This window comes from Falco punctatus (assembly GCF_963210335.1).
Source record: "Falco punctatus genome assembly, chromosome: Z".
Classification (NCBI taxonomy): domain Eukaryota; kingdom Metazoa; phylum Chordata; class Aves; order Falconiformes; family Falconidae; genus Falco; species Falco punctatus.
The window spans coordinates 49,000,248-49,016,378 of NC_137586.1; the positions used below are offsets into that span (position 1 = coordinate 49,000,248).

General features: G+C 40.2%; 1 protein-coding gene across 5 annotated transcripts in view; it reads right to left on the reverse strand.

Annotated features, from left to right (window-relative positions):
- Nucleotides 1-13,142, reverse strand: part of AUH (AU RNA binding methylglutaconyl-CoA hydratase) — a 114,910-nt gene extending 101,768 nt beyond the window's left edge. Inside the window, exons 1-3 of one of the 5 annotated variants that reach the window (XM_080373164.1) lie at nucleotides 12,838-13,142; nucleotides 5,049-5,116; nucleotides 4,864-4,951 (exon numbers count right to left, since the gene is read on the reverse strand). In XM_080373164.1, coding sequence (XP_080229290.1) covers nucleotides 4,864-4,951; nucleotides 5,049-5,116; nucleotides 12,838-13,051 — 370 coding nt within the window. In that variant the 5' untranslated portion in view covers nucleotides 13,052-13,142. The remainder of the gene's footprint in view (nucleotides 1-4,863; nucleotides 4,952-5,048; nucleotides 5,117-12,837) is intronic. The other 4 variants (XM_080373165.1, XM_080373162.1, XM_080373163.1 and 1 more) reach the window with 4 other exon arrangements.
- Between the last annotated feature and the right edge of the window lie 2,989 nt (nucleotides 13,143-16,131).

The window sequence follows — 16,131 nt, forward strand, 5'->3', positions numbered from 1 at the left end:
AACCCATAAATGAAGACTTCAAAGATCTGCTCTACCAGGCTTGTCTGCTTCATAAACTTCTGCCAGAAAAACTACACCAGCTGGAAATGGCAGCCGGGAACCACACACCATACAGCCAACTCAGCTGTGCTGGAAACAAAATTCTGATGTAGACAAGTTATGCCAACAGGAAAAGCATTTGTGCTGGCTTTACTCACACCACAGACCCAAACTATGAAATTTTGCTGGCAGAAAGATTACTTCTCCTTTTCCAAGAAGGGGATTTTTTGGCCAAGCTGCAGTGACTTTTAGGGCAAAGTGGTTTGAAAAGCTCCAATACTCAAATATTTCAAATTATCCTGAAAACCAGTTACAACAAAAAATAAGTTAATTATCTACTGTATTCTGATATGTCTCAAAGATTTCTGAAATAAGGTCTCCAAAGAACAATTTTTTTTCAAATCTGTCCACTAAAAACTGCCTCAAAGCTCACTTTCTATGTGTGTACACATACAGAAGGCAAATAACACACCCATCTCACAACCTCTATTTCATTTAATGCAGTTCACTTTACAGAAGCAGTGCTGAAGAGCCTGTTCTTTAACAGTTATACTCTAAACACACCCACCAAAAAAATCTCAAGAAGCTAGAGGTTCTTGACCCTGAAAGCTCTCCTAACTCTCCCATGCAAAAAGAAATCCAGAAGTGGTCAGTTCCTCTAGGGAATCATGGCATTTCATTATCCCCCCATATGAAATATCAGAATTTTGCTGTGTACCAACAGAGGGTGAATGGAAACTGACAACTCCTCACATGTGGACCTTCACGAAAGAAACAATCTCTGATTGTACTAGGCCAGTCAGGGTTAAGCAACTGTCCTGGCTGGCCAGGCACCAGAGAAAGGAAAACAAAACAGTAACCACTCTGAACTGTAAAACAGCAGCATGGCATTTTGTTTATTTGTATGAGCTGTAAACTGAACCAATGGACTATGGGCCAGTAAGTTACTGCCTGAGACAAACACATAAAGAATAATTTTTTTTAAATGCATAAGTGCCTTCTTGACAGGACATGAAAGGAGGCCTGGAGGAACAGGACAGTCCTATGGGAACCAATAGTACATGAAATAGCAGGTGGACAGGAGGAAAGAAAACAGCATTAAAGGAGTCTGTTTCTTTAACTATTGTAACCATCAACAAATAAAACTGCTTACAAAGAGAATTATATTACCTGATCTCAAATATCCATAGTTTGTAATTGCAAAATGTAACATAATCCCCATTTCACATCACCTAACACATAGACAAGAGTGGGAGAGAGGGGAAAAAAACAAAAAAAGGAAGAGAGAAGACTTGGAATCACACAACAGGCTTTAGTCTGCCAAAACAACACTTCCAAATGCAAAATTCTGTAATAACTAAAAGTTCTACAAATATTATTTTGGCTTTTATTCAAAGCCTGAGGAAACGGAACAAAAGCTTAAGGTGCAACATTAGGTTGTTCAACTCTTCAGACCACAAACATTATCAAACGCTATCTGAAAACAAAAAAAGTAGATCTTGGGTCATGTATTTTATTTGTATCTTCTTTCAGATCTCATGTAGTTAAGATCAGAAGAAGCTGTAAGATTGCCTCCAGAATACACTGCCACTCCAAATTAAGGTCTTGCAACAAGCTGTGGACAGTCCTTTTTCCCTTCCTCACACTGTGCACACAGTTACACTTCCAGAAGTTTTATGAAGATGAAAAATCCTGAAAATCTGCTCACAAAACCACCTTAGCAATATTACTAATATATATATGTTAATATTACATTAATAATGCAAAATTTAGCTATTTGAACTGCCTATGTCAACGTAATTCAGTCCCTTGTGTGAACACACCACAGCTCTTAATTACTTGATCACAAACTTTTGACACCTTCCTTGCAGGCTGTGCCCTCCTCAAGGATGGAACACTGCCGCCAGCAAATAAAAGGAATCCTGCACACTCGCCTGTCTTGGCCACAGAACTGGGCAGGCACACAGTGTAGACTTACATAGGCCAGAACTGGTCATACGTGTTCTATCCAGAAAGGCCAATATTTTATTTATTTGGCTTTAGACAGAGAAAGGGGCCAGGAACTAACTCTGAGCCAGAGCACTTCTGATGGAAGCACAAGGAAGCCTCCTAGACATAATGCACCCTTAACCCCAGACAAGCTGCTCTTTGACTTCCAGGTGTTCCTTTTGATCAGTGCTAGAACATTAATGAGGAACTTTCTGCACTAATGGATGTATAGATCATAAGAAAGAAGATACAAAGAAAACAGTAGTAAAAGATTCAAAGCGAATCTCTGTGCAGAAATGAAAAGATATGACTGCCTGGCACAATCTCTGTATTTTATGGAATTTTCACATGGTGAAATACTTTGTTTTCCCCTTCCCATTTCACCATGTGAAAATTCCATGATTTGGAATCATACTCAAATCCACATCAGTCATCAACAAAGTTTAAATCTTTTAATCACCCACACTGTCATTTTGGGAATAACAATTGGATGTCATGTTTTGTGGACCAGCCCTTAGAAGGAAACAAGACACTTGGCTTGTGGCTTTCACAGATTTTTGTTGATAGCTGAGGAATGGCAAGATTTAAAGACCTTGGATTTCATTCCACACATAAAAGGGAATTACATTCTAGGACAAAGTTTCTCAATCTGCGGTCTGTAAAACATCAGATGGTGGTCCAAAATATCATCATAAAAAATGTATTTTTAGAAACATACATTCCCACACATGCAAGCAAGAAAATATAATTGAGGAAATACAAAAACTAAAACAAATATTCAAAGTTTAGCCTAGTTGAATTACACTATAACGCATAAGAAAATGTGACATTTCACAAGATGATACTTCCATTTTTTTAAGGAAATTGTCCTTGAAACAGCACATTGTCCTTTAACATTTAAGTTTGAAAACGCTTTCTTCTGTTCTACTGAATTTCCTAAGTCCCCTTCAGAAAATGCTTTGTTACCTGTTTTCTCCATGTCCCACTATGCTTTGTCTAGTTTCATTCTCTTTACAGACACCCCTTAAAGTCATCTATAAAAGCAACCCATCCAGCCACTGAGCTCTTTACGCCTATTTTCATTGACAAACTGTCTCACATTTTCTCATTCATCCTGAAATTCAGTTGCCACTGTTGGAACATTATTTATTTTGTTCGTTCAGCTGCAGGAGTTTCCTTTTCTAGGACTCTCATATTACCAGCCACTTTTTTAAAAAAAATTACATACACCTAGTCCACACTCTACCCCTAACTCCCGGCTTTAAGACCTGGATATAGCTATCCAGGCCTAGTCTTTCACACTCCTCTTCTCAGGGCTAATTGCCCTTCCTTATGTCCACACACAAACATCCTTGTACCTTGTCTACAGTCAGCTGTGTATACATACTCACAGGCAACAATGCCTACACTAAATCTTAGTACCAAAACAGCTCTGCAAAGTCAACCAGCAAAGAATACCAGAGAATTACTTGGAGCTCATAAATACAGTATTAATAGCATACCTAACTTTGAGGGAGAGGATCTCAGTATTTCTGCTCTCATATTTCCTGTATAACACTACCACAAAATTCATGTCTATTAGATTAAAAAATTAGTTGAAAAACCTCAAAAGAGTTAACAAATCTCAACTAATGGCCACCTTTTTATATGAAGTACATAACACCTAACTTGAAACTCCATTTGCATGTGTTGCTGTAATGCTGCATTATTCATCAGTTTAAAAACCACAGCTTTTAAACTTTTCCCCTAAGATTAGTAACTGATCTTTAAAATTTGTTTTAAAACAAGGTACAACATTTAAATTAAATATGCTAATTAACGCACACATATTTAACCTATTTATATATATTACTAAATGCTGAATTGATTACTTTCTTTTTTAAGACAATTCTTTTCATAAGTCTTACAGTGACAAACTGTATCTGGATGTAAACAGACATTAAAAGCACATAAAAATTTTAAACTCAACTAATAGCACTTAGGTAAAAAAAACTGGGAAAACTGTTTTCCATTTTAAACTGAATTAATTATGTTATGTGTGGCTAGCAAGCTTCACGACTGCATAAATGATCAGAAAAGAAAGATTTTAGAACTAATCTCCTCCTCTTTCCTGACAGTTCAATTTGTATATTAGAAAGCAGAAAACAACTTCTGTTTTCAGTTTCAAATGTTCTTAAATTAATTTTGAACAAAGAACTGGATGGGACATATGAAAATAAGGAGACTATTCACTTGATATCCACAAAATACACGGTTGCTTCAATTGATTTTGACATGTTGACAAATTCTGTTTCCCAGTGTTTGGTAGTTGAGAGCTTTCATTTTCCTGAGCACTTTTGCAAGACACATGTGCTGCTTGGTAAGTGGGTTGGAGGGTGTGCTTTTTATTTCGTTTGGGTTTTTTTTATTTGCAAATACACTCAGCCTGCAGTAACAGTCACATTCATAATGAATTTTAAGTTTGATTCTTTAAATAAAAGTTATTTTTAATGTATTGAAAATATGGGTTTGATACAGATTTCTACACAACGTTTTACATGGCCTCTAGCATTATGTGGTCCTCATTCTGAAGTACATGCAAGACTTTCCAGGAGCTCAATTAAATGATTTTCCATCACCATGAATAAACTTACATATTTTTAAATACTTTATGACACAGAAAGAATAAAACCAATATTAAGTTCTTGTTAGCAATTAAGGAAAATAATTTTTAAAATGTTTTGTTTGCTACTGAGATGAATAGATACAAAAGACATGTTTCCTTGGAATCTGGGCTTTTGTTGTGCAATATGAGATAGAGATTTCCAGCTTCTCAGGAAAATTAAGTTTGCATACCAGCACAGAATATCCCTGGGACTTCACTCCGGAATATAACAGTTCGTACTTTCTTATCAGATTTCAAAGCATCCACAGCTTTTGACATCTACAGAGAAAAGGAGGAAGGGGAATAACCACATACTTTTAAAAGTGCTTAATTCTAATACTTCACCTTTACACTAAAAACTATCCTTTTCACTTACCATTTTTAGAAGATTTTTGTTAAGTGCATTCTTGGCATGCGATCTGTTTAATCCAAGCACCACAATTCCTGGAGGGGGAGAAAAATTATATCATTGTTACAATATAGTGAAATACATACTATCTATGTGAATTATCATTTTGAAATTACAGGAAAAGCATCACTGAGAACTGCAAAAATCTACTAGTGTAATCACTTACCTGGTGAGTTTTTGAAAGAAAATGAACTGACTTACCGTTTCCAATGTTAAACATTTCAATGTTCAACAGTAATTACATTTATTTTAAGAATTAAAATATGGCCCTAACACCTTCACGCGGAAATAGTGCTTACAAAGGCTGATGTACAATTACACGATTGTATGCACAAATTTCATGTTTGTGTGTGAAGTGCCGACATGCAACCAGTAAAGATACTTAATTATAAAGCATGTTTCCATATTTAGACAGCCTGCCTTTCGAAACTTCTTAAAGCAAGTGCTACAACAGCTAAAACTAGCAACTCTGATATAGATAAAAGGAAGTCACAAACACAGAAAGAATGCTACCAACAGGAAACCTGAACTTTCTGTTCAAAAAGGAAAAAAATAATAGAAAAATTCTCCCACAAAAACTATGCTTAGTGCTTGGTACACAGCTCCAGTCACACATTCACAGCTTTCTTAGTCCAGTTAGAGATCAGTTGTCTCATTGACTGATTACATGTTCATGGGTTTGAACTTTGCAACAGCAACAGCATTTGTTTGTCCTTATTTCAACCCCCCTCATTTACCAGGTATGATTAGCAAAAGGGATGCCTATGTTTACCAAGCAATGTTTTAGACAATCACTTCCTGAACACACCACAACTCCCTGAATTCTAAATACTAGCACACACTCCTATTTAATCGACCAAGCCCTGGTAAGCTTTTATCAATCAAGATTATTTTTTGTTGTTGTTGTTATTTGAAGAATGCAGGAGTAAGGGGAGAAAGGTAAAGGACTAGGACAGGAACCAGGAACGAAAGACAAAATGGGAGCTTTCTATCTCAAACAAAAATGCCCACAGTATTGCCATTAATCTACAAGATTAACAAAGACATTCCAGAAATAGCATTTTCTCAGATATTTCCTCACCACTCATCTTTGCACGTATAATCATAAAATCATTTAAGTTAGAAAAAACCTTTTAAGATCATCAAATCCAATCAAAACCTAGCTCTGCTGAGTCCACCACTAAACTATGCCCCTAAGCACCACATCTACACATCTTTTAAATGCCTCCAGGGATGGTGACTCCACCACTTCCCTGGGCAGCCTGTTCCAGTGCTTGAGAACCCTTTCGGTGAAGAAATTTTCTATGATATCCAATCTAAACCTCCCCTGGTGCAACTTGAGGCCATTTCCTCTTGTCCTATTGCTTGCTGCTTGTGGAAAGATACTGACACCTACCTCGCTACGTCCTCTCAGTTATCTATACATAAGGCTCTTGTAGCCTCCACAGGGTGCTGGTCTTGTCATCTCAGTGCATAGTACTTCTTTTATTTCAGGGAAACGCATCCTCCCAAATGACTGACCCATTTGTGCTTGAGCCCACTCCCTTTCCCCTTCTTCCTCCTGCATGTATGTCTTTACACAAGACAAGATTAAAGACAGCTCCTGCTCCTTCTGTAGTTACCAATTTGCAAAGTCCTCCACTCACCAGCTACCACTCAAGATTCAAATAAGAACGGTTAAACACAAGTAACAGAGAATACATGACTCTTGCTTGTTTCCACTGTACAATAAATTTCGATGTATAGACACCTCCTAAAAGTGGGTAGGAGCCTGGCTAGCCCAAATGACCTTCACACCCTTCTTCTGTAAGCCTACATTCCCACTTTTTCATCCCCATGGTTGGAGGTATTCACCTAGGACCTCCTGCAAGGACCCTTATTCAGCACTTACAAGGGAATCTGTTTATATTTTGTTAAGCAAACGGGAGTAGTGCTTCTTCTACAGTCACAAGTTATTCTTCAGGTAGATTACTCCAAATCCAAATATTTCACGTTCAATGCAAGTAGATTTTCCATAAGGCAAAAGCAGCACCACATGTTAAAGCAGCAAAGAGACACTTGACCAGGCTTTGATTTTGAATTCTAAGGCACACTGCAAATCTGATGTTTGAACGAAATAGAGATGCTATCACCCCAAACTGTTCTTCAGTTAAGAAATAGTCCTTTCCAGAAACATTTTTTTGTCAACAGCAATGACACTTTTTAATTGCACTTATATTTTTCTTCTCTCCATTAGAGCCTAAAGACTGCAGCTTCACCACCAATATTAGTGTCTTTAGAAGGAAGTTTAATTTAGCATTAAAGCCCTTTTAATACTTTTTCCTATGAAGGGATGATCCTTGAAGACAAATCACACAGGTTGGTTCTTCTTAGTGGTCTACCAAGTCATAAACCTACCACTTCTGCCACCCTCTCCAGAAAAATAAGAGGTAAATACAGATGACAGCCACAATGCTGTTCTATTTGTTAATTAAGAAAAAAAAATAATAATAAAGCAAGAACTGCAACAGGAAAAGCATGAAAGACCTACAAGAGAAAATTATATATTGCAGTGGTGTATACAGAAAGACATCCCTTGAATTCTCATTTGAGTGAGTTTTGTTCTAATATGCCACTGCTATAGTACCTGGGCATCTATAAAACAAATGCTTAGGCTTTTTAATACTGCAGTAAGATTTGGGAAGTTTTCCCAATGTATTAATCAGTGACCAAACGACAGACAGATTAAGTCCCTGCTCAAAGTCACAAAACAGAAATTGAAAAACAGAATTCCTGATTTACAGCTCAGAATTTGATCCTTCTCCCTTTCCTAGTCCACCCCTTAAGGAGCTCCTGGCAAAAACTATTTAAGGCAAGTCTTCCCCATTTTGCACATTCAACAAGATTTAAAACCCTGGCCACATGGGTACATCAATTTTAGACAGGATAAATTTCCCTAACCAGGGTGAAAAGGAATAATCAGGCTCATATAACACTGCAAAGCCCCACCAACCCAATTATAAAGAAGAAGAAAAAAAGCAAAATGTTCAGACAATACTGCCATACAGGTAAACATCCTGACAAATATCGTCAGTCATACAGAAATTCTGATTATTTTTAAATACCTGTTACAATGTCATACTTACCCTCTAGGTGTGCTTTCCAAAATATATTTTTTTTCTAAAAATTGTTTGAAAATCTATTCATAAAAGAAAAAAATAACTTGGAAGTCATCATTACATTCATCAACAAATATGAGTAGAAATAATAAAAGTAATAAAATTCCAGTATCTATATGGTGTCAAAGTGGCAGCAGATAAACTAAGAAGGAATAAACATTCATATAATGCTAAACTCAATATTAATTCTACAGGTTTTCCTGGGAGTCATCTCTACATTATTTCAGAATGTTCTTCAGCAAATAATATGCATCTATTAAAAATTATATCCACATAATAAAAACTAACTTCTACCCTGTTAGCTAGGCTCTCCAATGGACTACGATGACTCCTGATGCTGTCTAATGTAAGCAGTCATATCGCTGTGTACTGCTTGCCTAGCTAACCGTCAGAGGAAAAGCATATCCAGACGTACAATACGTTCTCTACTTACAAGTTACCTTTGTCAAATTAGAAAGCTGCCTGTGATATAATTCTTCATGTTTAAAAGAAAACTCTATGAAAGTCATATATAAAATATACAATGCTATCGTTATTTAAAACTGCTGGGAGAAGATCGTATTTCCTTCTATACTGCACAAAACAGGTTGATCAATTTAAGTGAAATTATTGGGTCATGGTTTAACTGTAGTTTATATTAGCACACAGGAAATGTTACTTTAAATAATGATGTTTGTCTGTTTATCTTGTGCTTTTTAGTTTTCAAAAATATTCATCCTCCATGTTTGGCAGGAACAGATTTAACAGTTGCTTAGAAATAAATCCTGTCTTTACACTTATATTAGTAATTTTATCGGAGTTAGGAAGATTCACTACATCTGTATAAAAAGTCCTTATAGAAAGACATTTATTCGTATTAGCATACACACTCATACAAATGATCAAACGTACTTTTTAATAGTTTAAAAAAATATCTGAATTATGCACTGAAAAATGGAGGAAGGATCAATGACAGCTAAGTTATTTTTAAGCTTGCCTCACTTAACTACTCAGATAAACCAAAGCACACAAGTTGACTAAGGTGTTTATTATTCTAGAGTAGTTTCTTAAGCAAAACAAGAACCTATGGTGAGCATATCATGCATAATTCTGGTGGTTTCCATTGATCACCTTATCAAGAAGTATTCAAGTGCAAAACCATACAGATGTGTACTAGGTGGTATTTTTTAAAAACACCAAAACATTTTCAAAATTCCGTATCTGCACACTTTTTATCTCTAAACACCACTTTAAAATCTTTCCTTCACTTCTTTGATTAATACATCTCATCTGCTCAGTCCTGCTTTATTTAAACAAAGCAAAAGAAGGGAAAACGCTTCCGATTCATCAGCTAGCTATCACTTTTAAACCTCTGAACAAACAATTTTAAGACCACATTTATTCTGCCCATTTCATGTATGTTAAACTTCTAATTTATGAGGACAAAAAGCTGTCTTACGTACTGAAACTCAACTAAAACCAGCTGGAAAATAGAAGCACAAAGAGTTGTTCTAGTGTAAAAATCTAAACTTTACAAATATTTATATCTCATTCCAGCAAGTGACACTGTAACACTTGATTCAAGACTACAGGCATATTTCTCCTAATTCCATCCATAACTTTAAGAGCAAGAGCCATAAGTTCATTAAAATTTGTAATAGGATCACTAACGCAACTTGGCTTAAAGTTCTGAAATCTCAACAGTTGTAATATATTTCAACCCTAGTAATAACTAAGTAGAATCTCATACAAAGTAAAAGGCATCTAATTAAAACATACTAATGCACTGGCATTCACCTATACTCATAGAAAGCTGACACTAAAAGCTTCACCAGTTGCAACATGCTCAGAATACATGGGCATTTTACAATCACTTTCTTCAGAAATCTCACATCTTTTCTATTGTAGTTCAGTTCAAAGTTGGGAGTTAACATTTCAGCAACTGCCCCTTTCAAATATAGTCTCATTTCAGTTTGTCTAACAGCTTCCCAAAAATGATGCTATACAAATCACCTGGAAGTGTTACGAAGCAGGATGGTTTGCTACTTTGTCTGCAAGGAAAGATTCATCTAGAGCTACAAGCTATCTGCCTGAATGTGAGGCAGTTAAGTCTGCGCCCCTGCCTCCCCAGCATCCTCAGCTGTAAAAGCCCTTCAGACAACACATCCTTCTCCAAGGAGCACAGAAAGACTGGGCATGGACAAGAGCATAACCACAGCACAAACCAGCATGTGTGCGCTGTAAAAGCTTGTCAGAGGGACAAGGTCTGTCCCTGCATGTAGCCAAGAAGCATGTAATGGAAGAATATGGTGAGGAAACAGCATGAGGAGGGTCCCACCATGAACTGGTGGAAAAAGGAATGGTAGGTTAAAGAAGAGCAATAAAGACCACAGGGACTTACATGGAGTTAGTGTCATAATGCAGCAGGGGTATTACATGCTGTAAGCAGATAAAGAGTGATCAACTTGACACACAAAGCGAGAAGAAAGATATGCAGTGGCAGCACAAGGAGGAAGCAGAAACATGTTTCTTTTACAGAAACGTGGTCCGCTCTTTGTGCTGCTGAAGGAGGCATATGAAGCTTAGGTCTCCTTCTGGTTTATTTCTAGACTCTTGTTCTTATACTTATTAACCACTACTTGTTTCTGTGTCCTTCTGAAAGGCAATCCCAAAGAAAAACCCTTCTCCTGAAGGGAATTCATGAATTAGAAACACATTGATTGAATCCTTCCTTATGATAGCCACAGTTGATTTAACACCGCAAAAGCTATCTCCATGTTCTGGGGCATTTTTAATGCCACATTTAACAAAGACGTATATTCTGAGAAGGAAAGAAAAGTCAACTTCAAGAAGACTTTTTTCAACAGAAAAAATAAAAATAAGTGGGCTGTTGAAATGCAAAACTTTCACTGTCTCTGCACCTTTTCTTCAACAACCTCCTTCAATTCTCTGCACAATCAAACTTAAAAGAGTATCTGCACCAAAAACATTCAGCAATGAACTTGGGATAGACACACAGTATTAAAAACCTTTGGAACATTACAAAAACAAAGACTCCTAGCTGATTCAACAGCTGTAACACAACGCTTAATCTTACTGCTTGCTGCGTAATAGCAGAAATAAAAATCATGATCTTAAGTAGTACTCAGGTATCTTCTATCATTTGTTGGAAAAGCACAAAACAAACAAGCAAAAGCTCTCCTCCAACAACTCACAAACTCTCCTTTGCTCTTGTCTAACCTCTTCCTCATTTTCAAACAACCTTAAAAAGCTAAAATAGATGTTTAAAACTACTTCTGAGTTCCACAGTTGGTTGAGAAAACAGGACTAAAGAAGTACATCTTAAAGGAACTGGAAAGGGTTAGGAACAGACAAGTCACCAAGACAGAAGTGGATTTCAGGATCAGATTACATCACCAACTTTACTGACACTCAACGGTGACAAAAAACCTGCCCTCAGATGAACGCAGAGCCTCAGTTAATCCTTTGAAAAAGAATCATTTTCTAAGGCTCACAATAAAATTACCGCTCTATATATGCATACAAATCTATATATATGCATACCCAACCCACAGGTGTTTGCCTGAATTTGCAACAAGTCTGAAATAACTGAGGTAACATGCTAAATGATGTAAACAGACTTATGCATCTCAACATATGGTTATTCCAGGACACACAATCCACATAAAGACATTCATGCACTGCAGATGAATAGAACTCTGCACTACGGCCTCCTCCATGAAAGTATGTATAACATAATGGCTCTAAAAATAACTTCTCAGGAAAGGAGCTTGCCCTTACTGTTTCTCCACCATTCCTAGCCTGGCTGCACCCAAATGGGATGGAAGTGACAGACACAAAAGGAGGTGAAGCACCTCCAGAGCAAGAACACCTCCAAAATCCGGTGAGCACGACCCCATAAGAGGAAGTACAGGCTGCCTGTGTTATGATGCACTGGCTCCAGATCACTCTGGAGCATGGATTTCCTTTCATTTAACCAGGTGGGTTAAAACAATACGCTTGGTATAGTTGAGCAGAACAAGGTCAGCAGCAGCTGGCTGCACTACAAGCAAGGAAGAGGGTGAGATGGTTACTAGGAAAGCAGCATGAGATGAGCAAGCGTGCTGAAGCCACACTTTCCCGAACAGAGAACAGAGATAAGAGTTCTGCGTCCTTGCCCGCCTCAGCACACAAGCACATAACAGCTGTGGGAAGCAGCACGCCTGCAGCAGTTTGCCACTACACTTCATTCTCTCCCACCGAAGTGGCCAACAGATGCCAGCCCGCAGAGGTGCACCTCGCACAGGCGGCACGCACAGCGTTGCACGCTGGGAAAGAGAAGCCGAGAGAGGCCAAGCCGGCCCCGCTCCGCACCGCCACACCGGCGGCCCCCTCCACGCTGCGACGAAGCCACCGGCCGAGGTGCCAAGGAGGAGGAGCCGCCACTCGCTTCCCGCCCCCGGCCGCCAGGCAGCTCCCCCGGGACCTCCCGCCCTGGGCCGCCGTGGCAGCCACCCCACAGTGCCGCGGCGGCGCGCAGGGGTCAGCGCGGCCCGCCGGCCCAGGCGGGGTCGGGGCCGCGGGGCAGGGCCGCCCCGCCGCCGCCTTCCCCGCGTTACCTTTGTGCTCGTCGTCCAGGTACCGGACCCGCAGCTCCTCCTCTTCCTTCGCCTCGGAACCGTAGCTCCTCCCGGCCGAGAGGAGAGCGGCGGCGCCGCCTCCCCACACCGGGGCCCGGCGGCCGGGCCGGCCAAGGGAGGAGGTCGCGGCGGCTGCGGCTGCCAGCCTGACTCGGCCTTGCAGGAGGCCCAGGCCGCCCAGCGCCGCCGCCATGCTGCTGCCTGCGCCGCCAGCGCCGCCTCAGCCTCTCGCGACCGCCGGCCCCGGTCCCGCGGCCCACGTGACCGGCTGCGGCACGCACGGGGCGCCGCCGCCCCCCCACCCCCCCCGCCGCCGCCGCCGCCGCCGCCGAGGCGCGAGGACCTTGAGCGCGGGCGCTCAGTGTCCGCCCGCCCTTGGGGCGCCGCCGGCCGCAGCGCTGTGGCAGTCCGCGTCGGGCGGGCCGGCCCCGGCGGTGGGGGGGGGAACCTGTTAGCCGAAGGGGCCTGAGGTGGTCGGTGCACAGCCCGAAATCCCGCGCTGCCGGGAAGCGGTTCTTCATCGATGAACATCGCCATTGGGCCTCGCTGGGAGTTCCTGGTGGCGGGAGGTTACGCTGTGCATGTGTTTGTGGTGAAGTCGCCGGGAGGCCGCGTTAAAGGCAACGTGCTCGGGCCTTGCTGCGCAGTGTGAGGCAGCACTGGGATGAACATGCGGCAAGCCTTGTGCGCTTGCTTCTTTTCAAGCGCAACCATGCCTGGTGCTGCTGGTGGCATTGGCACTGGTGGTGGCATTGGCACTGGTGGTGGCATCGGCACAACATGGGTAGCGCCTGGTTCCACACACCGAGGCTGAAGGCTGCTGGCGCTGGTTTCCCCTCTCGCTCCGCCCCCATCCTCCTCTTTGGGGGGCACACAAAATTGCCGTTGCTTCGCAAAAGTAAGGATCAAATTAATACAACTTGGTATTCAGACCTGGGTTTAGTTGTGTAAGCAGCACTGGTGTGGTGCCTGTTTGCCCGCCATGCACGCTGACGGGCATACCGGCATGAAGCCAGTCAAAAGATATAAGCGACAAGGCAGGTGGGAGATAGTTACCACCTTCAGTTGCAAACTCATGTTACACTACAACTATGACCTGTTTCAAAAGGACAGTCAAATTTCACTGATCCATGTGTCAAGACCATAACATTTAGTTGGGCCAGACTGTATATCTCTATATATGTATATATAGATATATATGTATTAGATATAAATAACTAAGTTGACTTCTTACACAGGACTTGGGAAAGGTTGCTGTAGCTGCAGTTAATCCAGGACAGTAGTGAGTCTCCTAAAGCTGTGAAGTTTGTCTGCTTCAGATTTATTTACTCCAGAGAATTAGGCCTTGAGGACAGAAAACATGCCTCTGAGCCCCCTGCCCCCCCCCCCCCGCCCCCGCCCACCTCCCTGTCACTTTCAAACCTCAGTGTTACTTAATCAGAGGGATAAAGCTGTACCACTTCCAAGCAGAGGCTCAGATGGAGCCATTTTGGTTGTCGTTTGGGAAAACTAGCTACTGCATTTCCTCTCTCTCATGCAGTTGCTCAGCAGCTCCTCCACTGCCTTCCTTCTGGAGAAATGGAAGTCTAAAAATAATGTTCTATTTGTTCTTGTAGAGCACCATGAAGGGCAAATGTTGGGGGAGGAACAGGCAGACTTATCACCTTGCATTTATTATGTTTTACTATTTAAACAGGACTATAGCTTGTGATTAACAACCTGTTCCAGTAGTGCCTGTAGTATGCTAAAGACTTTTCTAGCAGAAAGGAATAAAGAATGCCTGTCCTGGAAATTTTGTTCACAGTTGAAGAACATTTTGTTTTATGAGAACAAATTCTGAAACATCATACCCAATCATGTCAATAGAAACACCGAGAGAGCACTATTCTAGAAGACACAGGATAAGGTAAAAAGACATTTAAAGCTAGGTTCACTACAATACCATCATGTTGCCTTGAAGCTGGAGGCAGATGTGTAGTCATTTGCAATGGTTCCCAGACTCAAGGATTAGAGAACACTTTCCTGAGCAGAGGTCAGCATATGGAATCAAGCCCAACAGCCTCAAATACCCACAATCATGGTTAAAGCTGAAGCAATTTTAGGAGTACAATTTTCTTTTACACTGTCACTGTTTGATTTTACTTTCTTAGCATAAGAAGTGAAAACAAAATTTAATTTCTATTCACTTTTTCTGCGGTTTCCCACATCTACATTTCTAAAGCATGTTTATACCTAGATAAAAAGTTTTATTTCCAATGACCCCTTCAGTGTTTTTTAAAAACGGTGCTTGTGAGGAGCGGTAACATAGCTATCATTGTAACATAATGAAGTTAAAGGTCTTGAGATTTTTTGCAGTCTACAGAGTAAATGTTTTGTTTAAAAATGAAATTTCAGATTTTTGGCAACAAGACATAAAGATGCCTGCTATAGTGGCTTATTCTGTTCTTTGAACTGTTTCCATTATTACTTAAAACTGGTACTCATAAAAAGTGTTGTTTATTTTGGTAATTTAATACTACAGTGCATTTTGTAGTATTGTATATTCAGTTCCTCCCATTGTACTGACGTTCAAGCATGAATCAGGACTCTTGCATGAAAGCAGTTTTCCGTGTTCTTTTGTTCCCTGTGTTTTTTCACTGTGGTTTACTTCTAACAACAGAGCTTTAAAGTCAAAGTATTTAGTTACAGAGGGAAAGTATATTGACATGCAGATTATTATTTAAATGTATACCATAATAAGAAAAAATAATGGAGGAACTGGAACAAAACTGTTAAGTAACTCCTTAAATAACATATGACATCATTTGGTAACGTGCTTGCTGTCACACACAAAAATCCAGATATTGATCCTTGGTGATAGGTAAAATAAATTGATTTAGCACAACTGTATAAATCTTGACTCAGCCTTCCTTATGCCCAGAGAAGCAATGTTAACATGAATGAAAATAGAATGAGTGCACATGGAGAATAGCTCAGCAAGTCTCTGCACTCAGCTGTAACTTTTAATATGGTCACTCAATCATAATCTAATCCAATAAAAAAACTTGAAGGTCCTTCACTGTAAGTAATTTTACATTTGGAATTACCCTGGAAAGCCCGTTCACATCAGGTTGCAGGTTCTTGCAGTGTATAGGACTGTAACTGAAAAAGGAAATGTGCATCACATTCCTTAGCATTTCAAGGCTTTTGTTTGAAAATATAGTCAGAAGGGAGGGGAATTTGGGGCTTGAGGTGGAGGGGTCTTCTTTCTTTTTCTGTGTTTTTAACGCAGTA